This window comes from Drosophila ficusphila, unplaced genomic scaffold (genome assembly GCF_018152265.1).
Source record: "Drosophila ficusphila isolate 14025-0441.05 unplaced genomic scaffold, ASM1815226v1 contig_84, whole genome shotgun sequence".
In the NCBI taxonomy this organism is placed as follows: domain Eukaryota; kingdom Metazoa; phylum Arthropoda; class Insecta; order Diptera; family Drosophilidae; genus Drosophila; species Drosophila ficusphila.
The window spans coordinates 28000-52810 of record NW_025064790.1 but is presented as its reverse complement, the minus strand read 5'-3'; the positions used below and the strand labels follow the sequence as shown (position 1 = coordinate 52810).

The window sequence follows — 24811 nt, the reverse complement described above, 5'->3', positions numbered from 1 at the left end:
ACCGGGTCCACGGTTCAGACAACTAAAACTACCACTGAGCCGACAACAACGCCAACGAGTACCACCGGGTCCACGACTCAGACAACTAAAACTACCACTGAGCCGTCGACAACGAAAACAACTACAGCAACGAGTACCACCGGGTCCACGACTCAGACAACTAAAACTACCACAGAGCCGACAACAACGGCAACGAGTACCACCGGGTCCACGACTCAGACAACTAAAACTACCACTGAGCCATCGACAACGAGTACCACCGGGTCCACGACTCAGACAACTAAAACTACCACAGAGCCGACAACAACGGCGACGAGTACCACCGGGTCCACGACTCAGACAGCTAAAACTACGACTGAGTCGTCGACAACGAAAACAACAACGGCAACGAGTACCACCGGGTCCACGACTCAGACAACTAAAACTACCACAGAGCCGTCAACAACGGCAACGAGTACCACCGGGTCCACGACTCAGACAACTAAAACTACCACAGAGCCGACAACAACGGCAACGAGTACCACCGGGTCCACGACTCAGACAACTAAAACTACCACAGAGCCGACAACAACGGCGACGAGTACCACCGGGTCCACGACTCAGACAACTAAAACTACCACAGAGCCGACAACAACGGCAACGAGTACCACCGGGTCCACAACTCAGACAACTACAACTACCACTGAGCCGTCGACAACGAAACCAACAACGGCAACGAGTACCACCGGGTCCACGACTCAGACAACTAAAACTACCACAGAGCCTACAACAACGGCGACGAGTACCACCGGGTCCACGACTCAGACAACTAAAACTACCACAGAGCCGACAACAACGGCAACGAGTACCACCGGGTCCACGACTCAGACAACTAAAACTACCACCAAGCCGTCGACAACGAAACCAACAACGGCAACGAGTACCACCGGGTCCACGACTCAGACAACTAAAACTACCACAGAGCCGACAACAACGCCAACGAGTACCACCGGGTCCACGACTCAGACAACTAAAACTACCACTGAGCCGACAGCAACGGCAACGAGTACCACCGGGTCCACGACTCAGACAACTAAAACTACCACAGAGCCGACAACAACGGCGACGAGTACCACCGGGTCCACGACTCAGACAACTAAAACTACCACAGAGCCGACAACAACGGCAACGAGTACCACCGGGTCCACGACTCAGACAACTACAACTACCACTGAGCCGTCGACAACGAAACCAACAACGGCAACGAGTACCACCGGGTCCACGACTCAGACAACTAAAACTACCACAGAGCCGACAACAACGGCGACGAGTACCACCGGGTCCACGACTCAGACAACTAAAACTACCACAGAGCCGACAACAACGGCAACGAGTACCACCGGGTCCACGACTCAGACAACTAAAACTACCACTGAGCCGTCGACAACGAAAGCAACAACGGCAACGAGTACCACTGGGTCCACGACTCAGAAAACTAAAACTACCACAGAGCCAACAACAACGGCAACAAGTACCACCGGGTCCACGACTCAGACAACTAAAACTACCACCAAGCCGTCGACAACGAAACCAACAACGGCAACGAGTACCACCGGGTCCACGACTCAGACAACTAAAACTACCACAGAGCCGACAACAACGCCAACGAGTACCACCGGGTCCACGACTCAGACAACTAAAACTACCACTGAGCCGACAACAACGGCAACGAGTACCACCGGGTCCACGACTCAGACAACTAAAACTACCACAGAGCCGACAACAACGGCGACGAGTACCACCGGGTCCACGACTCAGACAACTAAAACTACCACAGAGCCGACAACAACGGCAACGAGTACCACCGGGTCCACGACTCAGACAACTACAACTACCACTGAGCCGTCGACAACGAAACCAACAACGGCAACGAGTACCACCGGGTCCACGACTCAGACAACTAAAACTACCACAGAGCCGACAACAACGGCGACGAGTACCACCGGGTCCACGACTCAGACAACTAAAACTACCACAGAGCCGACAACAACGGCAACGAGTACCACCGGGTCCACAACTCAGACAACTAAAACTACCACTGAGCCGTCGACAACGAAAACAACAACGGCAACGAGTACCACCGGGTCCACGACTCAGACAACTAAAACTACGACTGAGCCGTCAACAAGGAAAACAACAACGGCAACGAGTGCCACCGGGTCCTCGACTCAGACAACTAAAACTACCACTGAGCCGTCGACAACGAAAACAACAACGGCAACGAGTACCACCGGGTCCACGACTCAGACAACTAAAACTACCACTGAGCCGACAACAACGGCAACGAGTACCACCGGGTCCACGACTCAGACAACTAAAACTACCACAGAGCCGACAACAACGGCGACGAGTACCACCGGGTCCACGACTCAGACAACTAAAACTACCACAGAGCCGACAACAACGGCAACGAGTACCACCGGGTCCACGACTCAGACAACTACAACTACCACTGAGCCGTCGACAACGAAACCAACAACGGCAACGAGTACCACCGGGTCCACGACTCAGACAACTAAAACTACCACAGAGCCGACAACAACGGCGACGAGTACCACCGGGTCCACGACTCAGACAACTAAAACTACCACAGAGCCGACAACAACGGCAACGAGTACCACCGGGTCCACGACTCAGACAACTAAAACTACCACTGAGCCGTCGACAACGAAAGCAACAACGGCAACGAGTACCACTGGGTCCACGACTCAGACAACTAAAACTACCACAGAGCCAACAACAACGGCAACAAGTACCACCGGGTCCACGACTCAGACAACTAAAACTACCACTGAGCCGTCGACAACGAGTACCACTGGGTCCACGACTCAGACAACTACAACTACCACTGAGCCGTCGACAACGAAACCAACAACGGCAACGAGTACCACCGGGTCCACGACTCAGACAACTAAAACTACCACAGAGCCGACAACAACGGCAACGAGTACCACCGGGTCCACGACTCAGACAACTAAAACTACCACAGAGCCGACAACAAAGGCAACGAGTACCACCGGGTCCACGACTCAGACAACTAAAACTACGACTGAGCCGTCGACAACGAAACCAACAACGGCAACGAGTACCACCGGGTCCACGACTCAAACAACTAAAACTACCACAGCGCCGACAACAACGGCAACGAGTACCACCGGGTCCACGACTCAGACAACTAAAACTACCACTGAGCCGACAACAACGGCAACAAGTACCACCGGGTCCACGACTCAGACAACTAAAACTACCACAGAGCCGACAACAACGGCAACGAGTACGACCGGGTCCACGACTCAAACAACAAAAACTACCACTGAGCCGTCGACAACGAAAACAACAACGGCAACGAGTACCATCGGGTCCACGACTCAGACAACTAAAACTACCACTGAGCCGACAACAACGGCGACGAGTACCACCGGGTCCACGACTCAGACAACTAAAACTACCACAGAGCCGTCAACAACGGCGACGAGTACCACCGGGTCCACGACTCAGACAACTAAAACTACCACAGAGCCGACAACAACGGCAACGAGTACCACCGGGTCCACGACTCAGACAACTAAAACTACCACTGAGCCGACAACAACGGCGACGAGTACCACCGGGTCCACGACTCAGACAACTAAAACTACCACTGAGCCGACAACAACGGCGACGAGTACCACCGGTTCCACGACTCAGACAACTAAAACTACCACAGAGCCGACAACAACGGCAACGAGTACCACCGGGTCCACGACTCAGACAACTAAAACTACCACAGAGCCGACAACAACGGCGACGAGTACCACCGGGTCCACGACTCAGACAAATAAAATTACCACAGAGCCGACAACAACGGTAACGAGTACCACCGGGTCCACGACTCAGACAACTAAAACTACCACTGAGCCGTCGACAACGAAAACAACAACGGCAACGAGTACCACCGGGTCCACGACTCAGACAACTAAAACTACCACAGAGCCGACAACAACGGCAACGAGTACCACCGGGTCCACGACTCAGACAACTAAAACTACCACAGAGCCGCCAACAACGGCAACGAGTACCACCGGGTCCACGACTCAAACAACTAAAACTACCACTGAGCCGTCGACAACGAAAACAACAACGGCAACGAGTACCACCGGGTCCACGACTCAGACAACTAAAACTACCACAGGGCCGACAACAACGGCAACGAGTACCACCGGGTCCACGACTCAGACAACTAAAACTACCACAGAGCCGACAACAACGGCAACGAGTACCACCGGGTCCACGACTCAGACAACTAAAACTACCACTGAGCCGTCGACAACGAAAACAACAACGGCAACGAGTACCACCGGGTCCACGACTCAGACAACTAAAACTACCATTGGGCCGACAACAACGCCAACAAGTACCACCGGGTCCACGACTCAGACAACTAAAACTACCACTGAGCCGTCGACAACGAAAACAACAACGGCAACGAGTACCACCGGGTCCACGACTCAGACAACTAAAACTACCACTGAGCCGTCGACAACGAAAACAACAACGGCAACGAGTACCACCGGGTCCACGACTCAGACAACTAAAACTACCACTGAGCCGACAACAACGGCAACGAGTACCACCGGGTCCACGACTCAGACAACTAAAACTACCACTGAGCCGTCGACAACAAAAACAACAACGGCAACGAGTACCACCGGGTCCACGACTCAGACAACTAAAACTACCACTGAGCCGACAACAACGGCACGAGTACCACCGGGTCCACGACTCAGACAACTAAAACTACCACTGAGCCGTCGACAACGAAAACAACAACGGCAACGAGTACCACCGGGTCCACGACTCAGACAACTAAAACTACCACTGAGCCGACAACAACGGCAACGAGTACCACCGGGTCCACGACTCAGACAACTAAAACTACCACTGAGCCGACAACAACGGCAACGAGTACCACCGGGTCCACGACTCAGACAACTAAAACTACCACCGAGCCGTCGACAACGAAAACAACAACGGCAACGAGTACCACCGGGTCCACGACTCAGACAACTAAAACTACCACCGAGCCGACAACAACGGCAACGAGTACCACCGGGTCCACGACTCAGACAACTAAAACTACCACAGAGCCGACAACAACGGCAACGAGTACCACCGGGTCCACGACTCAGACAACTAAAACTACCACCGAGCCGTCGACAACGAAAACAACAACGGCAACGAGTACCACCGGGTCCACGACTCAGACAACTAAAACTACCACAGAGCCGACAACAACGGCAACGAGTACCACCGGGTCCACGACTCAGACAACTAAAACTACCACTGAGCCGTCACAACAACAACGAGTACCACCGGGTCCACGACTCAGACAACTAAAACTACCACTGAGCCGTCGACAACGAAAACAACAACGGCAACGAGTACCACCGGGTCCACGACTCAGACAACTAAAACTACCACTGAGCCATCGACAACGAAAACAACAACGGCAACGAGTACCACCGGGTCCACGACTCAGACAACTAAAACTACCACAGAGCCGACAACAACGGCAACGAGTACCACCGGGTCCACGACTCAGACAACTAAAACTACCACTGAGCCGTCGACAACGAAAAAACAACGGCACGAGTACCACCGGGTCCACGACTCAGACAACTAAAACTACCACAGAGCCGACAACAACGGCAACGAGTACCACCGGGTCCACGACTCAGACAACTAAAACTACCACTGAGCCGTCGACAACGAAAACAACAACGGCAACGAGTACCACCGGGTCCACGACTCAGACAACTAAAACTACCACCGAGCCGTCGACAACGAAAACAACAACGGCAACGAGTACCACCGGGTCCACGACTCAGACAACTAAAACTACCACAGAGCCGACAACAACGGCAACGAGTACCACCGGGTCCACGACTCAGACAACTAAAACTACCACTGAGCCGTCGACAACGAAAACAACAACGGCAACGAGTACCACCGGGTCCACGACTCAGACAACTAAAACTACCACTGAGCCGTCAACAAAACAACAACGGCAACGAGTACCACCGGGTCCACGACTCAGACAACTAAAACTACCACTGAGCCGACAACAACGGCAACGAGTACCACCGGGTCCACGACTCAGACAACTAAAACTACCACTGAGCCGTCGACAACGAAAACAACAACGGCAACGAGTACCACCGGGTCCACGACTCAGACAACTAAAACTACCACAGAGCCGACAACAACGGCAACGAGTACCACCGGGTCCACGACTCAGACAACTAAAACTACCACTGAGCCGTCGACAACGAAAACAACAACGGCAACGAGTACCACCGGGTCCACGACTCAGACAACTAAAACTACCACTGAGCCGTCACAACAAAACAACGGCAACGAGTACCACCGGGTCCACGACTCAGACAACTAAAACTACCACAGAGCCGACAACAACGGCAACGAGTACCACCGGGTCCACGACTCAGACAACTAAAACTACCACTGAGCCGTCGACAACGAAAACAACAACGGCAACGAGTACCACCGGGTCCACGACTCAGACAACTAAAACTACCACAGAGCCGACAACAACGGCAACGAGTACAACCGGGTCCACGACTCAGACAACTAAAACTACCACTGAGCCGACAACAACGGCAACGAGTACCACCGGGTCCACGACTCAGACAACTAAAACTACCACTGAGCCGTCGACAACGAAAACAACAACGGCAACGAGTACCACCGGGTCCACGACTCAGACAACTAAAACTACCACAGAGCCGACAACAACGGCAACGAGTACCACCGGGTCCACGACTCAGACAACTAAAACTACCACTGAGCCGTCGACAACGAAAACAACAACGGCAACGAGTACCACCGGGTCCACGACTCAGACAACTAAAACTACCACTGAGCCGCGACAACAAAAAACGGCAACGAGTACCACCGGGTCCACGACTCAGACAACTAAAACTACCACTGAGCCGTCGACAACGAAAACAACAACGGCACGAGTACCACCGGGTCCACGACTCAGACAACTAAAACTACCACAGAGCCGACAACAACGGCAACGAGTACCACCGGGTCCACGACTCAGACAACTAAAACTACCACTGAGCCGTCGACAACGAAAACAACAACGGCAACGAGTACCACCGGGTCCACGACTCAGACAACTAAAACTACCACTGAGCCGTCGACAACGAAAACAACAACGGCAACGAGTACCACCGGGTCCACGACTCAGACAACTAAAACTACCACAGAGCCGACAACAACGGCAACGAGTACCACCGGGTCCACGACTCAGACAACTAAAACTACCACTGAGCCGTCGACAACGAAAACAACAACGGCAACGAGTACCACCGGGTCCACGACTCAGACAACTAAAACTACCACTGAGCCGACAACAACGGCAACGAGTACCACCGGGTCCACGACTCAGACAACTAAAACTACCACAGAGCCGACAACAACGGCAACGAGTACCACCGGGTCCACGACTCAGACAACTAAAACTACCACTGAGCCGTCGACAACGAAAACAACAACGGCAACGAGTACCACCGGGTCCACGACTCAGACAACTGAAACTACCACTGAGCCGCAAAAAACAACAACGGCACGAGTACCACCGGGTCCACGACTCAGACAACTAAAACACCACAGAGCCGACAACAACGGCAACGAGTACCACCGGGTCCACGACTCAGACAACTAAAACTACCACTGAGCCGTCGACAACGAAAACAACAACGGCAACGAGTACCACCGGGTCCACGACTCAGACAACTAAAACGACCACAGAGCCGACAACAACGGCAACGAGTACCACCGGGTCCACGACTCAGACAACTAAAACTACCACTGAGCCGTCGACAACGAAAACAACAACGGCAACGAGTACCACCGGGTCCACGACTCAGACAACTAAAACTACCACAGAGCCGACAACAACGGCAACGAGTACCACCGGGTCCACGACTCAGACAACTAAAACTACCACTGAGCCGTCGACAACGAAAAACAACGGCAACGAGTACCACCGGGTCCACGACTCAGACAACTAAAACTACCACTGAGCCGTCACAACAAAACAACAACGGCAACGAGTACCACCGGGTCCACGACTCAGACAACTAAAACTACCACTGAGCCATCGACAACGAAAACAACAACGGCAACGAGTACCACCGGGTCCACGACTCAGACAACTAAAACTACCACAGAGCCGACAACAACGGCACGAGTACCACCGGGTCCACGACTCAGACAACTAAAACTACCACTGAGCCGTCACAACAAAACAACAACGGCAACGAGTACCACCGGGTCCACGACTCAGACAACTAAAACTACCACTGAGCCGTCGACAACAAAAACAACAACGGCAACGAGTACCACCGGGTCCACGACTCAGACAACTAAAACTACCACAGAGCCGACAACAACGGCAACGAGTACCACCGGGTCCACGACTCAGACAACTAAAACTACCACTGAGCCGACAACAACGGCAACAAGTACCACCGGGTCCACGACTCAGACAACTAAAACTACCACTGAGCCGTCGACAACGAAAACAACAACGGCAACGAGTACCACCGGGTCCACGACTCAGACAACTAAAACTACCACAGAGCCGACAACAACGGCAACGAGTACCACCGGGTCCACGACTCAGACAACTAAAACTACCACTGAGCCGTCGACAACGAAAACAACAACGGCAACGAGTACCACCGGGTCCACGACTCAGACAACTAAAACTACCACTGAGCCGTACAAAAACAACAACGGCAACGAGTACCACCGGGTCCACGACTCAGACAACTAAAACTACCACAAAGCCGACAACAACGGCTACGAGTACCACCGGGTCCACGACTCAGACAACTAAAACTACCACTGAGCCGTCGACAACAAAACAACAACGGCAACGAGTACCACCGGGTCCACGACTCAGACAACTAAAACTACCACTGAGCCGTCGACAACGAAAACAACAACGGCAACGAGTACCACCGGGTCCACGACTCAGACAACTAAAACTACCACAGAGCCGACAACAACGGCAACGAGTACCACCGGGTCCACGACTCAGACAACTAAAACTACCACTGAGCCGTCGACAACGAAAACAACAACGGCGCGAGTACCACCGGGTCCACGACTCGACAACTAAAACTACCACAAAGCCGACAACAACGGCTACGAGTACCACCGGGTCCACGACTCAGACAACTAAAACTACCACTGAGCCGTCGACAACAAAAACAACAACGGCAACGAGTACCACCGGGTCCACGACTCAGACAACTAAAACTACCACAGAGCCGACAACAACGGCACGAGTACCACCGGGTCCACGACTCAGACAACTAAAACTACCACTGAGCCGTCGACAACGAAGACAACAACGGCAACGAGTACCACCGGGTCCACGACTCAGACAACTAAAACTACCACTGAGCCGTCGACAACGAAAACAACAACGGCAACGAGTACCACCGGGTCCACGACTCAGACAACTAAAACTACCACAGAGCCGACAACAACGGCAACGAGTACCACCGGGTCCACGACTCAGACAACTAAAACTACCACAGAGCCGACAACAACGGCTACGAGTACCACCGGGTCCACGACTCAGACAACTAAAACTACCACTGAGCCGTCGACAACGAAAACAACAACGGCAACGAGTACCACCGGGTCCACGACTCAGACAACTAAAACTACCACTGAGCCGACAACAACGGCAACGAGTACCACCGGGTCCACGACTCAGACAACTAAAACTACCACAGAGCCGACAACAACGGCTACGAGTACCACCGGGTCCACGACTCAGACAACTAAAACTACCACAGAGCCGACAACAACGGCAACGAGTACCACCGGGTCCACGACTCAGACAACTAAAACTACCACAGAGCCGACAACAACGGCAACGAGTACCACCGGGTCCACGACTCAGACAACTAAAACTACCACTGAGCCGTCGACAACGAAAACAACAACGGCAACGAGTACCACCGGGTCCACGACTCAGACAACTAAAACTACCACTGAGCCGACAACAACGGCAACGAGTACCACCGGGTCCACGACTCAGACAACTAAAACTACCACTGAGCCGACAACAACGGCAACGAGTACCACCGGGTCCACGACTCAGACAACTAAAACTACCACAGAGCCGACAACAACGGCAACGAGTACCACCGGGTCCACGACTCAGACAACTAAAACTACCACTGAGCCGTCGACAACGAAAACAACAACGGCATCGAGTACCACCGGGTCCACGACTCAGACAACTAAAACTACCACTGAGCCGACAACAACGGCAACGAGTACCACCGGGTCCACGACTCAGACAACTAAAACTACCACAGAGCCGACAACAACGGCTACGAGTACCACCGGGTCCACGACTCAGACAACTAAAACTACCACAGAGCCGACAACAACGAAAACAACAACGGCATCGAGTACCACCGGGTCCACGACTCAGACAACTAAAACTACCACTGAGCCGTCGACAACGAAAACAACAACGGCAACGAGTACCACCGGGTCCACGACTCAGACAACTAAAACTACCACTGAGCCGTCACAACAAAACAACAACGGCAACGAGTACCACCGGGTCCACGACTCAGACAACTAAAACTACCACTGAGCCGTCGACAACGAAAACAACAACGGCATCGAGTACCACCGGGTCCACGACTCAGACAACTAAAACTACCACAGAGCCGACAACAACGGCTACGAGTACCACCTGGTCCACGACTCAGACAACTAAAACTACCACTGAGCCGTCGACAACGAAAACAACAACGGCAACGAGTACCACCGGGTCCACGACTCAGACAACTAAAACTACCACTGAGCCGACAACAACGGCAACGAGTACCACCGGGTCCACGACTCAGACAACTAAAACTACCACAGAGCCGACAACAACGGCAACGAGTACCACCGGGTCCACGACTCAGACAACTAAAACTACCACTGAGCCGTCGACAACGAAAACAACAACGGCATCGAGTACCACCGGGTCCACGACTCAGACAACTAAAACTACCACAGAGCCGACAACAACGGCTACGAGTACCACCGGGTCCACGACTCAGACAACTAAAACTACCACTGAGCCGTCGACAACGAAAACAACAACGGCAACGAGTACCACCGGGTCCACGACTCAGACAACTAAAACTACCACTGAGCCGTCGACAACGAAAACAACAACGGCAACGAGTACCACCGGGTCCACGACTCAGACAACTAAAACTACCACTGAGCCGTCGACAACAAAAACAACAACGGCATCGAGTACCACCGGGTCCACGACTCAGACAACTAAAACGACCACAGAGCCGACAACAACGGCAACGAGTACCACCGGGTCCACGACTCAGACAACTAAAACTACCACTGAGCCGTCGACAACGAAAACAACAACGGCATCGAGTACCACCGGGTCCACGACTCAGACAACTAAAACGACCACAGAGCCGACAACAACGGCAACGAGTACCACCGGGTCCACGACTCAGACAACCAAAACTACCACTGAGCCGTCGACAACGAAGACAACAACGGCAACGAGTACCACCGGGTCCACGACTCAGACAACTAAAACTACCACTGAGCCGTCGACACGAAAACAACAACGGCGTCGAGTACCACCGGGTCCACGACTCGACAACTAAAACTACCACAAAGCCGACAACAACGGCAACGAGTACCACCGGGTCCACGACTCAGACAACTAAAACTACCACTGAGCCGTCGACAACGAAAACAACAACGGCAACGAGTACCACCGGGTCCACGACTCAGACAACTAAAACTACCACAGAGCCGACAACAACGGCAACGAGTACCACCGGGTCCACGACTCAGACAACTAAAACTACCACTGAGCCGTCGACAACGAAAACAACAACGGCAACGAGTACCACCGGGTCCACGACTCAGACAACTAAAACTACCACTGAGCCGTCACAACGAAAACAACAACGGCAACGAGTACCACCGGGTCCACGACTCAGACAACTAAAACTACCACAGAGCCGACAACAACGGCAACGAGTACCACCGGGTCCACGACTCAGACAACTAAAACTACCACTGAGCCGTCGACAACGAAAACAACAACGGCAACGAGTACCACCGGGTCCACGACTCAGACAACTAAAACTACCACAGAGCCGACAACAACGGCAACGAGTACCACCGGGTCCACGACTCAGACAACTAAAACTACCACTGAGCCGTCGACAACGAAAACAACAACGGCAACGAGTACCACCGGGTCCACGACTCAGACAACTAAAACTACCACTGAGCCGTCGACAACGAAAACAACAACGGCAACGAGTACCACCGGGTCCACGACTCAGACAACTAAAACTACCACTGAGCCGTCGACAACAAACAACAACGGCAACGAGTACCACCGGTCCACGACTCTACAACTAAAACTACCACAGAGCCGACAACAACGGCACGAGTACCACCGGGTCCACGACTCAGACAACTAAAACTACCACTGAGCCGTCGACAACGAAAACAACAACGGCAACGAGTACCACCGGGTCCACGACTCAGACAACTAAAACTACCACTGAGCCGTCACAACAAACAACAACGGCAACGAGTACCACCGGGTCCACGACTCAGACAACTAAAACTACCACTGAGCCGTCACAACAAAAACAACAACGGCATCGAGTACCACCGGGTCCACGACTCAGACAACTAAAACACCACAGAGCCGACAACAACGGCAACGAGTACCACCGGGTCCACGACTCAGACAACTAAAACTACCACTGAGCCGTCGACAACGAAAACAACAACGGCAACGAGTACCACCGGGTCCACGACTCAGACAACTAAAACTACCACAGAGCCGACAACAACGGCAACGAGTACCACCGGGTCCACGACTCAGACAACCAAAACTACCACTGAGCCGTCGACAACGAAAACAACAACGGCAACGAGTACCACCGGGTCCACGACTCAGACAACTAAAACTACCACTGAGCCGTCGACAACGAAAACAACAACGGCACGAGTACCACCGGGTCCACGACTCGACAACTAAAACTACCACAAAGCCGACAACAACGGCAACGAGTACCACCGGGTCCACGACTCAGACAACTAAAACTACCACTGAGCCGTCGACAACGAAAACAACAACGGCAACGAGTACCACCGGGTCCACGACTCAGACAACTAAAACTACCACAGAGCCGACAACAACGGCAACGAGTACCACCGGGTCCACGACTCAGACAACTAAAACTACCACTGAGCCGTCGACAACGAAGACAACAACGGCAACGAGTACCACCGGGTCCACGACTCAGACAACTAAAACTACCACTGAGCCGTCGACAACGAAAACAACAACGGCAACGAGTACCACCGGGTCCACGACTCAGACAACTAAAACTACCACTGAGCCGTCGACAACGAAAACAACAACGGCAACGAGTACCACCGGGTCCACGACTCAGACAACTAAAACTACCACTGAGCCGTCGACAACGAAAACAACAACGGCAACGAGTACCACCGGGTCCACGACTCAGACAACTAAAACTACCACAGAGCCGACAACAACGGCAACGAGTACCACCGGGTCCACGACTCAGACAACTAAAACTACCACTGAGCCGTCGACAACGAAAACAACAACGGCAACGAGTACCACCGGGTCCACGACTCAGACAACTAAAACTACCACTGAGCCGTCGACAACGAAAACAACAACGGCAACGAGTACCACCGGGTCCACGACTCAGACAACTAAAACTACCACTGAGCCGTCGACAACGAAAACAACAACGGCATCGAGTACCACCGGGTCCACGACTCAGACAACTAAAACTACCACTGAGCCGACAACAACGGCAACGAGTACCACCGGGTCCACGACTCAGACAACTAAAACTACCACAGAGCCGACAACAACGGCTACGAGTACCACCGGGTCCACGACTCAGACAACTAAAACTACCACTGAGCCGTCGACAACGAAAACAACAACGGCAACGAGTACCACCGGGTCCACGACTCAGACAACTAAAACTACCACTGAGCCGACAACAACGGCAACAGTACCACCGGGTCCACGACTCAGACAACTAAAACTACCACTGAGCCGTCGACAACGAAAACAACAACGGCAACGAGTACCACCGGGTCCACGACTCAGACAACTAAAACTACCACTGAGCCGACAACAAACAACGCCAACGAGTACCACCGGGTCCACGACTCAGACAACTAAAACTACCACTGAGCCGTCGACAACGAAACCAACAACGGCAACGAGTACCACCGGGAACACGACTCAGACAACTAAAACTACCACTGAGCCGACAACAACGGCAACGAGTACCACCGGGTCCACGACTCAGACAACTAAAACTACCACAGAGCCGACAACAACGGCAACGAGTACCACCGGGTCCACAACTCAGACAACTAAAACTGCCACTGAGAGCCGACAACAACGGCAACAAGTACCACCGGGTCCACGACTCTGACAACTAAAACTACCACTGAGCCGTCGACAACGAAAACAACAACAGCAACGGGTACCACCGGGTCCACGACTCAGACAACTAAAACTACCACTGAGCCGACAACAACGCCAACGAGTACCACCGGGTCCACGACTCAGACAACTAAAACTACCACTGAGCCGTCGACAACGAAAACAACAACGGCAACGAGTACCACCGGGTCCACGACTCAGACAACTAAAACTACCACTGAGCCGACAACAACGGCAACGAGTACCACCGGGTCCACGACTCAGACAACTAAAACTACCACAGAGCCAACAACAACGGCAACGAGTACCACCGGGTCCACGACTCAGACAACTAAAACTACCACTGAGCCGTCGACAACGAAAACAACAACGGCAACGAGTACCACCGGGTCCACGACTCAGATAACTAAAACTACCACTGAGCCGTCGACAACGAAAACAACAACGGCAACGAGTACCACCGGGTCCACAACTCAGACAACTAAAACTACCACTGAGCCGACAACAACGGCAACGAGTACCACCGGGTCCACGACTCAGACAACTAAAACTACCACAGAGCCGACAACAACGGCAACGAGTACCACCGGGTCCACGACTCAGACAACTAAAATTACCACAGAGCCGACAACAACGGCAACGAGTACCACCGGGTCCACGACTCAGACAACTAAAACTACCACAGAGCCGACAACAACGGCGACGAGTACCCCCGGGTCCACGACTCAGACAACTAAAATTACCACAGAGCCGACAACAACGGCAACGAGTACCACCGGGTCCACGACTCAGACAACTAAAACTACCACAGAGCCGAAAAACAACAACGGCAACGAGTACCACCGGGTCCACGACTCAGACAACTAAAACTACCACAGAGCCGACAACAACGGCAACGAGTACCCCCGGGTCCACGACTCAGACAACTAAAACTACCACAGCGCCGACAACAACGGCAACAAGTACCACCGGGTCCACGACTCAGACAACTAAAACTACCACAGAGCCGACAACAACGGCGACGAGTACCACCGGGTCCACGACTCAGACAACCAAAATTACCACTGAGCCGTCGACAACGAAAACAACAACGGCAACGAGTACCACCGGGTCCACAACTCAGACAACTAAAACTACCACTGAGCCGACAACAACGGCAACGAGTACCACCGGGTCCACAACTCAGACAACTAAAACTACCACTGAGCCGTCGACAACGAAAACAACAACGGCAACGAGTACCACCGGGTCCACGACTCAGACAACTAAAACTACCACAGAGCCGAACAACAACGGCAACGAGTACCACCGGGTCCACGACTCAGACAACTAAAACTACCACAGAGCCGACAACAACGCCAACGAGTACCACCGGGTCCACGACTCAGACAACTAAAACTACCACTGAGCCGTCGACAACGAAAACAACAACGGCAACGAGTACCACCGGGTCCACAACTCAGACAACTAAAACTACCACTGAGCCGAAAACAACAACGGCAACGAGTACCACCGGGTCCACGACTCAGACAACTAAAACTACCACTGAGCCGTCGACAACGAAAACAACAACGGCAACGAGTACCACCGGGTCCACGACTCAGACAACTAAAACTACCACTGAGCCGACGACAACGAAAACAACAACGGCAACGAGTACCACCGGGTCCACGACTCAGAAAACTAAAACTACCACAGAGCCGACAACAACGGCAACGAGTACCACCGGGTTCACGACTCAGACAACTAAAACTACCACTGAACCGACAACAACGGCAACGAGTACCACCGGGTCCACGACTCAGGCAACTAAAACTACCACAGAGCCGACAACAACGGCAACCAGTACCACCGGGTCCACGACTCAGACAACTAAAACTACCACTGAGCCGTCCACCGAGAAAACAACAACGGCAAAAAGTACCACCAAGCTTACGACGAAGACGACAACCATAAAACCTAAAACTCCAAAAACGACAACCGAAAGACATATTCACCATCATAGGCCTACTAGGCCCGGCCAGTCCATTCTTCCTCTTCCCAATTTGCCTCCCCTGCCGTTGCCTCCTTTCCCTCCTCCATTACCAGCACTACCCCGTCCCCCTCCACTGCCTCCACTACCACGTCCACCCTCACTGCCTCCCCTACCCCGTCCACCTCCACTGCCACCACTACCAGCTTTGCCAGAACTTTCACTTCCCAATCTTCCACCTCTTCCGCAACTACCGCAACTTAATTTACCAACAATAGAAATTTCAGTTCCCAATCTTCCACCTCCGCCACGACTCCCACAACTTAATTTAACGTCAATAGAAATTTCACTTCCTACTCTTCCACCTCCGCCACAGCTTCCACAAATAGAGATTACACTCCCGCGGCTTCCCCCCCTGCCAAATCCTTTTGCAGCTCTTCCAAGCTTCTTTTGGCGATCATTAAACACTACAAATGTTGCCACTCTTTCCTAATAAAGCTTTTATAATTACTTAAATTCAAAATTGTAATATACCTAAACATTAAAAACCTTATTTTTATTACATTTAAATTATAAATTTCTTACCAACTGAAGTATTACTAAAAAAAAAAAAAAAAATCAAATGTGATATGTTTCGTAATAAAACGACTATTCTGAGGTTGGCTACGATCTGTTTAAGCGGTTGTCTTTTCATTACATTATTGGCTTAGATTAGTCAAGTAAGGAACATTTAATATTCAAACATTGTAATCGTTAAAAAACGCAGTCGATATTGATTTCCAATTTTTTGGAAGGCCCTACATAATGATGTATGCAGTGAGCCAATATCTAAAAAAAGGTTCATTTGCAACATTCTTTATTTCACTATCAATAAAACAAATTGATTGAGTTATAACCTTTATACAAAGAATGCTGCTTCTTCCAAAAATATATAAAACTGTGTAAGTTATCTCATTACGCAACATTTAATTGTTGGAATATTTACAATATCACAAATTTTAAATTCCCCGCTATTCGATCATTGGAGTTTGTCGCTGCGAACCCGCTAAGGCCGGCTGCTTTCTTTGTTAGAAGAGTGGATTTAGTAGATTAGGAGGCTACATTCCCAAGGTTATGAGGGTGCATTCTCAAAATAATCTAAAGAGAAGGTTTTAACAACGCAACACTCTACTTGTTTGGAAAGCGTTGTACTCTGCTTACCCGTTTGGAAAAACCTTGTGCCTGTAAGGTTTATGTTAACCATGTTAAAAATAAGCGCCTCTAGCGGACGAGCTTGACTGACAATCGAAGATTACAACCAATGGTGGATGAATTGACTAAGGCCATTTTAAGCCCCATGCACTGCATAAATATACTCAATAGCTATCTCTTTCGCACCTATGAGAAAACACCCTTTCACTCGCACTCGAGACTACCTTACACTTATTCTACCATGGCCTCGGCCATTTCGTTTTTCTCTCCGACCGAATAAAGTTGATAGACCTACAAGTAAGAATTTTTGGGTTAAATAGTGTGGGAAATAGTTAATAAAATAATGAAATCAATTTTATAGTGCATAGCCATTGCATTCGCAAATGAAAACTTAAAAATTAAAATGAATATTCTTAATAAAGCGTATTTACAACACAATCAATTTTTCGCCTTGGTCACCACGTGTTTTAAAATGGCGACTGCTGAAAAAATACGTTTGTTAAATTATGAATAAGATGACAACCTTTTTGTGGTTGCCAGTATAATGCTATAACTTTAGCCCGGGAAAAAAAGAAAACTATATAAGAAAAAGAGAAAACTATAAAAGCGAAACTAACCTTACTCTTACTTTTTTCCTCCAGAATGGCGGACGCAGCTCCAGCCCGTAGTGGTTTCCGTGGCGGATTTGGCTCTCGTGGTGGTCGTGGTGGACGCGGTCGTGGCCGTGGACGCGGCGCCCGTGGTCGTGGCGGCAAGGAGGACTCCAAGGAGTGGGTGCCAGTCACCAAGCTGGGACGTCTGGTCCGTGAGGGCAAGATCAAGACTCTGGAGGAGATCTACCTGTACTCGTTGCCCATCAAAGAGTTCGAGATCATCGACTTCTTCCTGGGCTCCGCTCTGAAGGACGAGGTGCTGAAGATCATGCCCGTCCAGAAGCAGACCCGTGCCGGTCAGCGTACCCGTTTCAAGGCCTTCGTGGCTATCGGCGACAACAACGGCCACATTGGTCTTGGGGTCAAGTGCAGCAAGGAAGTCGCCACCGCTATCCGCGGCGCCATCATCCTGGCTAAGCTGTCCGTGGTGCCCGTGCGCCGTGGCTACTGGGGTAACAAGATCGGCAAGCCCCACACCGTGCCCTGCAAGGTTACCGGCAAGTGCGGCTCCGTCTCCGTGCGCCTGATCCCCGCTCCCCGTGGTACCGGCATCGTCTCGGCCCCCGTGCCCAAGAAGCTGCTCACCATGGCTGGTATCGAGGATTGCTACACCTCGGCCCGTGGCTCCACTGGTACTCTTGGAAACTTCGCCAAGGCCACCTATGCCGCCATCGCCAAGACGTACGCGTACTTGACCCCCGATCTGTGGAAGGAGATGCCCCTGGGATCCACTCCCTACCAAGCATACTCGGACTTCCTGTCCAAGCCCACTCCTCGCCTGCACGCCGATGCCTAAGCGAGCACCAACCGAGGCCAAGCAAACAGATCTTTTTAATAAAGTGAATAACATCAAAATATAAATATAATTTGCTTTATTACTTTGGGTTTAGAGATGTGTATCCATTCTTATGATCAACAGCAATACTGTTCATTAACTACGGATTGTTCTATATTTTCCTGGTGGTCCAATATTAAGCGAGTTGGTCCAGGCTTTTCTATATTGGAAAATAAGATAGTTTCATTAAAAAAAAAGATAACCCACTGTATTAAAAAGGAAAAGACTATTTCTTGCAGCTTAAATTTAATTTATATTTAAAACATTACAATTACGCCTTAACTCCGTAGGCCTCCGGCATCCGTTCGATCGCGTACTTGTGAGCTGCCACGTACATGATGGGCACACCGGGAATCTTTCGGATTCGGTTCTTCAGGTCCTTGTCGTTGGTGGCCACGATGTAACACTTGTGCTGGCGCACCCGTTCTACCAGGCAGTCGTCCGCATAGGTGCCCTTGTGGAGGCAGGGCAGGCGCTCGAATCTGGGATCGGAGATGATGCGCAGGGCCAGTTTGTACTTGTTGCCGAGCTTTTCTAACTCGGCGCGCACGCAGTCAGAGATATAGGGTATGCACTTGGCGTACAGGCAGTCCATCATTCCTTGCACAATGTCCAGTTTATTCTTGATACTAAAGTTTATGAAGTTCGTATCCAGGACAATGTGGTAGGGGGGTCCCAGCTGCGTGTTGTACTGGAAGAAGAGGGCGGAACTCTGCTGGGTGACCTGGTTCACCTTAATCTTGTGCGGATCCTCGGGTTTCTTCCTTTTAACTCGAATCTGTTCCTTAATGCGGGAGTCCGTGGGCTTCATCAGGCGCTTCAGCTGCGCATTCCGCTGTTTCTTCACCTTCTGCGTTTTCTTGTGCTTTCCCTGAATATATTGAAATGAGTTAGATATCAAAATGTATGATATTGTTATTATAATTACCATTATAAGGTGTAATTCTTTAAAAATGTAAACAATTAAAAAAATACACGTGCGGAAATTATTTTGGTGATCAGCTGTTTGAACAGCGATGAGTGTGGTAACCTATCGATTGAATGTAACTATCGTTAAACAACTAATAGTTTTGGTACCCCGAATGTTTCAAACTAATAATATATTAATACAAACTAAGCAAAATAATTTTTTCGTTCAGCGGTGTTTTGTATTTTATTTTTATTAATATAGGTAACAAGTAAACAGGAATAAATTCAACTGAAGCGAATAAATTTTCTGAATCGATACTTTCATGGTTGCATGCTGCCTTACCGATAGTCGCCGCCATTTTCACATGGACTTTTCTTTCCACGTGCACTTACGGATGTCGCTCACTTTTTCAAAAAACTCCGACGAAATGGTAAGTCTGCTCCAGCTACTTTAAGTTCAAGAACATTTGAAATGTTTTAAATAAAATTAAGTGTTGTGCCTCAAATGATGAAACTGATGACGAGACTGAAGGGACATTTTCTCGACGTTGCGTTGTATTTTTCAATGCTTTGTTGAACAACATTTGTTCATTTAAGATGAATCGGCAATCTGATGGCACATTACTTAAATATTTTGACTAAATACTATTTGAAAGTAGTATTTGAGTGCTAACGATATGTAATTCTTACAGTGAAAAATAACGCCAGACAACCATTTGGTTAAATTGAATTCTATGCATGCCATGTGCATGTGAGACACCTCGGGACATGAGGTTCTTGAGGCTCCTCGGGACAACATCTGAAATGTTCAGAAACCTGGGGACATTAAGACTTCTACGGACAATTCCCATTTTTGAGGTAAGATATACTCATCTTTTATTGGTATTTGCTTTTGTGATGAGTTTTTACACAGACCTGTACCGAGAGCTAGACTCGTGTGGAAAAATGTAAACTGATATCAAACAACTACAATATTTACATTAATAATGTCTTTTATGTCTTAATGGTAATAAACTTTTTGTCTTTGTTTTAGGTTACCACGTGGCTGTACTGACCTTTTTTCTCGGGTTGAAGGGTGCCGGTTTGAGGTTATGTTTTGAGAACCTTAAGTACATGGATAAAAAAAGGTAATTATTTCTCCCTCAACTGAATTCCCTACTTTGTAAAATGCTTAAATGATGATTACTTTTAACACCTTTTGCGGTTTCCACCAGAAGGCTTCGGCCTAAAGATGGTCTAAGGCGTCTGATTACAGCATTTACTAAAAGTTTCTGCTTAAAACCATTGCATTTCCAAATACTAATATGTAATTTTTTCTTTCCAGAATAACTTAATTCGACAGTGAACGTTAACATTCCCAGAGAAGTCGATGGGATTCATTTAAAAGGTAGATTTAAAAGGAATTTAAAGAAAAGGAATTAAATGATGATTACCTTAAACACCTTTTGCGGTTTCCACCAGAAAGCTTCGGCTTAAGGATGGTCTAAGGCGTCTGATTGCTTTTCGTAAAACTAAATATATTTATTTTTGTTTTAAGAGAAATTCAATGTCTATTTTATTTCAATTTCAGATTAATGGTGTCCGGAAATGCAGTACAAAGATATGATTGGATGTTGTTATAAACACAAAAATATAAATAAAATGCCAAGAAGCTAAATGTATATTTAATTGAATTTATATTTTTCGATGGGGTGTTGGGCCACATATAAGCAGTAAATTTTTTAAAACCCTACTGCGTTTATTTTTAGATGGCAATTTTAGTTGGATCAACTACAAATTAGTTGAGGTGAAATGCTTTTTTCAACATTAACATGAACCATAAGCAATTAGGATTACAAGCTATTGGCGAAAGTATGCTAATAATAAAAGTAAATACACTAAGTAAACATCAGCGCGGCGTGATGGGGAAACTTAGCGTTAGTTATTGTTAGTATCTCTTGTGGCTTTAATAAACAAATATTTTAAATATCGCGCCTCATTACCATCCCTATTTCACCCCCCAAGATTCGATATCGATAACATGGAAAATGAGACGCGAGATTGCCGGTTTAATCAAACCGTTGTTGCGTATAAATAACAACAAATCCCGAATCTGGAGGCAAACTTACGCAACCCAAGTTGATTTAAACTTGGAAGAGCGTTCCCTAGATCCCAAAGAGTTCGTGGACTTCAAGCGTCATCTGCGACAGCTCAATTTGGCCCACAAAGATGGACACACGTGCTTGCAGTTGGAGTGTCGCCTGTGCGAACGCAACAAGCAGCCGGCAACAAACGCCCAAAAGGGCGCCGATCAGGGGCTGTTAGCTTACGTAAACAAGCGGACGGGTGAGTAATTAAAATAAAAATTGTGAAAGCATTCATTATATAGACATTACCATGCAGGAGCCTTTATCTGCCCCAACTGCGATGTGAAAACCTCACTTTCCAATGCACTGGACGCCTATCAGTTGCCTCCGCCGGCTGGATACAGAAAGGCACCGCAAATAAATTCGATTTATGAATCCCGGTTTCCCCACCTCACTGATGTTACCGCCGAAGCCTGCGAAGCTTTAGGAATCAAGGGTTTAAAAGAGGACCAACTAAACGCCATTGGAGCTCAGTGGGAGCCAGAGCAAAAGTTGATTCACTTCAAATTACGCAATGCCGCGCAAAAAGTGGTGGGCGAGAAGGTTTTGTATCTGGGCGATCGCCGTGAGGAGACCTACCAGGGCAGCTCGAGCTCAGGATTACTAATTCATGGCTTGGGGAACAAGTCCAAAGCAGTACTAGTCAGCAATCTTTTGGACTTCATTGTCCTTGCCACACAGAACATCGATACGCGTAAGTAATTTTATAAAAAGTATATTTTATAATTTATGTTCTCATATTTCATGTTGCTTCAGATTGCGTAGTCTGCCTACCTTACGAGTTAAAGACGCTCCCCCAGGAGTGCCTGCCCGGCTTGGAACGCTTCAAAGAGCTGGTCTTTTGGCTGCACTACGATGCCACTCACAGCTGGGATGCAGCTCGTGCTTTTGCACTGAAGATGGACGAAAGGCGCTGCCTGTTAATCCGACCCACCGAAACAGAACCTGCGCCTCATTTGGCTCTCCGTCGTCGCCTCAATCTGCGGCACATCCTTGCCAAAGCGACGCCAGTGCGACACAAAGCCATCACCACATTTGGGGCGATGCGAAATGATATCCTAAGCGAGCTTCAAAACATCGAAAAGGTGAACGGAGTGAAGTGGAAGCGCTTCCCAGTGCTGAACAAACTACTCAAGGGCCATCGAAGGGGCGAGCTGACCATTCTCACGGGACCCACGGGCAGCGGAAAGACGACATTCATGAGCGAGTACTCCCTCGACTTGGCCATGCAAGGTGTGAATACGCTGTGGGGTTCCTTTGAGATCCGGAATACCCGCTTGGCCGCCACCCTGCTCCGTCAATATGTGGGTTATCCATTGGATGACCGGCTTCAGGAGTTTAACCACTGGGCAGCGGAGTTCGAGCGCCTGCCGCTATACTTCATGACCTTTCATGGGCAGCAACCTCTTAAGCCTGTGCTGGAGGCCATCGAACATGCATCCTATGTACACGATGTAATGCACGTGATCATCGACAACCTGCAGTTTATGATGGGAGTTTCCACATATCGAGGCGACAAGTTCTGGGAGCAAGACTCCATAATCGCAGCCTTTCGTGCCTTTGCTACGAAGCACAATGTTCACGTAACACTGGTCATGCATCCACGCAAGGAGAGGCAGGAGGACGAACTAACCACCAGTTCGGTTTTCGGAACAGCGAAGGCGACTCAAGAGGCGGACAACGTGCTGATCATTCAGGACAAGCGTTTGACTTCTGTGAGGGGCAAGAAGTACCTCCAGATAGCCAAGAATCGGTACTCCGGTGATCTAGGCATTATGCCACTAGAATTCGACAAAGATGGATTAAGCTACTCTTCCCAAATTCAAAGTGCCAAGCGAAAGCGCGAAAAGACGTCCTCAGAGACTTGACTTTTTTAGGCATTTGTAGTACTATACAATATAATTATTCTGTTGCTTATGGCTAGTTTAGGCTTAAGTGAAATCCTTAATAGACCACATCACGTTGAGCTCTGCTTGTAGTTCTTGATGTTCATGATCTTCTTGCCGCACATGGCGCAAATGGCCTTTTTGTAGGCACACGCCTGGCAATAATGGGCTCCCATCTGGTGCACCTTCTGCCGACAAATACTGGAAAGGAAACCGCTTGGATTTTAATGTTCAAATTATTATTATAGGATTTTTTCTCACCGACAAGGCGCCAAAGCGGTTCCGATGGGATTGTAACGCTCGCGGGCCGAAGACAAAGCCTTGTTTTCGTTGATTTTTCGTCCGCCGGCGGGAGCCGTACTTGTTCTCCAGGGATTGGGGGCCGAAGTTTTGGATAATTTGGCTTCGCACTTCTCGCAAACCATTTTCCTTATCAACAATATGTTTTTTATTTACGTTTACAAAAACAGTGTGACCCCATGCTGTTAAGGAGTTGCTATCGATAAGCAAGCAAATCTCTTTTACAAATACCCCATATATTTCCTTAAGATAAGGTACCGATACCGGACCGTAATTTTAATCGAAAACTGTGTTA

At 49.7% G+C, this 24811-nt stretch overlaps 4 protein-coding genes, 1 long non-coding RNA gene and 1 other non-coding gene across 7 annotated transcripts; 4 read left to right on the top strand and 2 right to left on the bottom strand.

The window, feature by feature from the left end:
* Nucleotides 1-18088: 18088 nt before the first annotated feature.
* On the top strand, nucleotides 18089-19321 carry LOC108101232 (40S ribosomal protein S2). Its single transcript, XM_017205482.1, has 2 exons — nucleotides 18089-18104; nucleotides 18449-19321. The coding sequence occupies exon 2, from the start codon at nucleotides 18450-18452 to the stop codon at nucleotides 19254-19256; it is 807 nt and encodes a 268-aa protein (XP_017060971.1). The 5' UTR covers nucleotides 18089-18104; nucleotide 18449; the 3' UTR covers nucleotides 19257-19321.
* On the bottom strand, nucleotides 19318-20337 carry LOC108101233 (rRNA-processing protein FCF1 homolog). Of its 2 annotated transcripts, XM_017205484.1 has the most exons (3): nucleotides 20224-20337; nucleotides 19565-20166; nucleotides 19318-19455 (listed from the first exon to the last, which is right to left on the bottom strand). In XM_017205484.1, the coding sequence occupies exons 1-2, from the start codon at nucleotides 20224-20226 to the stop codon at nucleotides 19567-19569; spliced, it is 603 nt and encodes a 200-aa protein (XP_017060973.1). In that variant the 5' UTR covers nucleotides 20227-20337; the 3' UTR covers nucleotides 19318-19455; nucleotides 19565-19566. The 2 variants fall into 2 exon arrangements, with proteins under 2 accessions (XP_017060973.1, XP_017060972.1); XM_017205483.1 differs by lacking the exon at nucleotides 19318-19455 and having other exon boundaries at nucleotides 19509-20166; nucleotides 20224-20336.
* A 237-nt stretch (nucleotides 20338-20574) lies between these two features.
* LOC108101231 lies at nucleotides 20575-21865 on the top strand. The gene is made up of 5 exons (XR_001772060.2): nucleotides 20575-20635; nucleotides 20897-21062; nucleotides 21238-21331; nucleotides 21529-21591; nucleotides 21775-21865. It is a non-coding gene; the product is annotated as an uncharacterized LOC108101231 (long non-coding RNA).
* Nucleotides 20705-20820, top strand: LOC122320819. The gene has a single exon (XR_006245859.1). It is a non-coding gene; the product is annotated as a small nucleolar RNA Z5 (small nucleolar RNA).
* Nucleotides 21866-22231: 366 nt separating the features above from the next.
* On the top strand, nucleotides 22232-24296 carry LOC108101247 (twinkle protein, mitochondrial). The gene is made up of 3 exons (XM_017205503.1): nucleotides 22232-22529; nucleotides 22587-23024; nucleotides 23087-24296. Exons 1-3 carry the CDS (start codon nucleotides 22232-22234, stop codon nucleotides 24196-24198), a joined length of 1848 nt encoding a protein of 615 aa, XP_017060992.1. The 3' UTR covers nucleotides 24199-24296.
* Nucleotides 24184-24696, bottom strand: LOC108101248 (cysteine-rich PDZ-binding protein). Its single transcript, XM_017205504.2, has 2 exons — nucleotides 24478-24696; nucleotides 24184-24417 (listed from the first exon to the last, which is right to left on the bottom strand). Exons 1-2 carry the CDS (start codon nucleotides 24639-24641, stop codon nucleotides 24288-24290), a joined length of 294 nt encoding a protein of 97 aa, XP_017060993.1. The 5' UTR covers nucleotides 24642-24696; the 3' UTR covers nucleotides 24184-24287.
* Between the last annotated feature and the right edge of the window lie 115 nt (nucleotides 24697-24811).

Excerpts from the sequence above, each read along its gene's own strand:
- LOC108101232 (XM_017205482.1), top strand. The coding sequence starts at position 18,450 with ATGGCGGACGCAGCTCCAGCCCGTAGTGGTTTCCGTGGCGGATTTGGC.
- LOC108101247 (XM_017205503.1), top strand. The coding sequence starts at position 22,232 with ATGAGACGCGAGATTGCCGGTTTAATCAAACCGTTGTTGCGTATAAAT. Across the intron at positions 22,530-22,586 it reads TTACGTAAACAAGCGGACGG|GAGCCTTTATCTGCCCCAAC; the intron begins GTGAGTAATTAA and ends ATTACCATGCAG. Across the intron at positions 23,025-23,086 it reads CACACAGAACATCGATACGC|ATTGCGTAGTCTGCCTACCT; the intron begins GTAAGTAATTTT and ends ATGTTGCTTCAG.
- LOC108101248 (XM_017205504.2), bottom strand. The coding sequence starts at position 24,641 with ATGGTTTGCGAGAAGTGCGAAGCCAAATTATCCAAAACTTCGGCCCCC. Across the intron at positions 24,418-24,477 it reads ACCGCTTTGGCGCCTTGTCG|TATTTGTCGGCAGAAGGTGC; the intron begins GTGAGAAAAAAT and ends TTTCCTTTCCAG.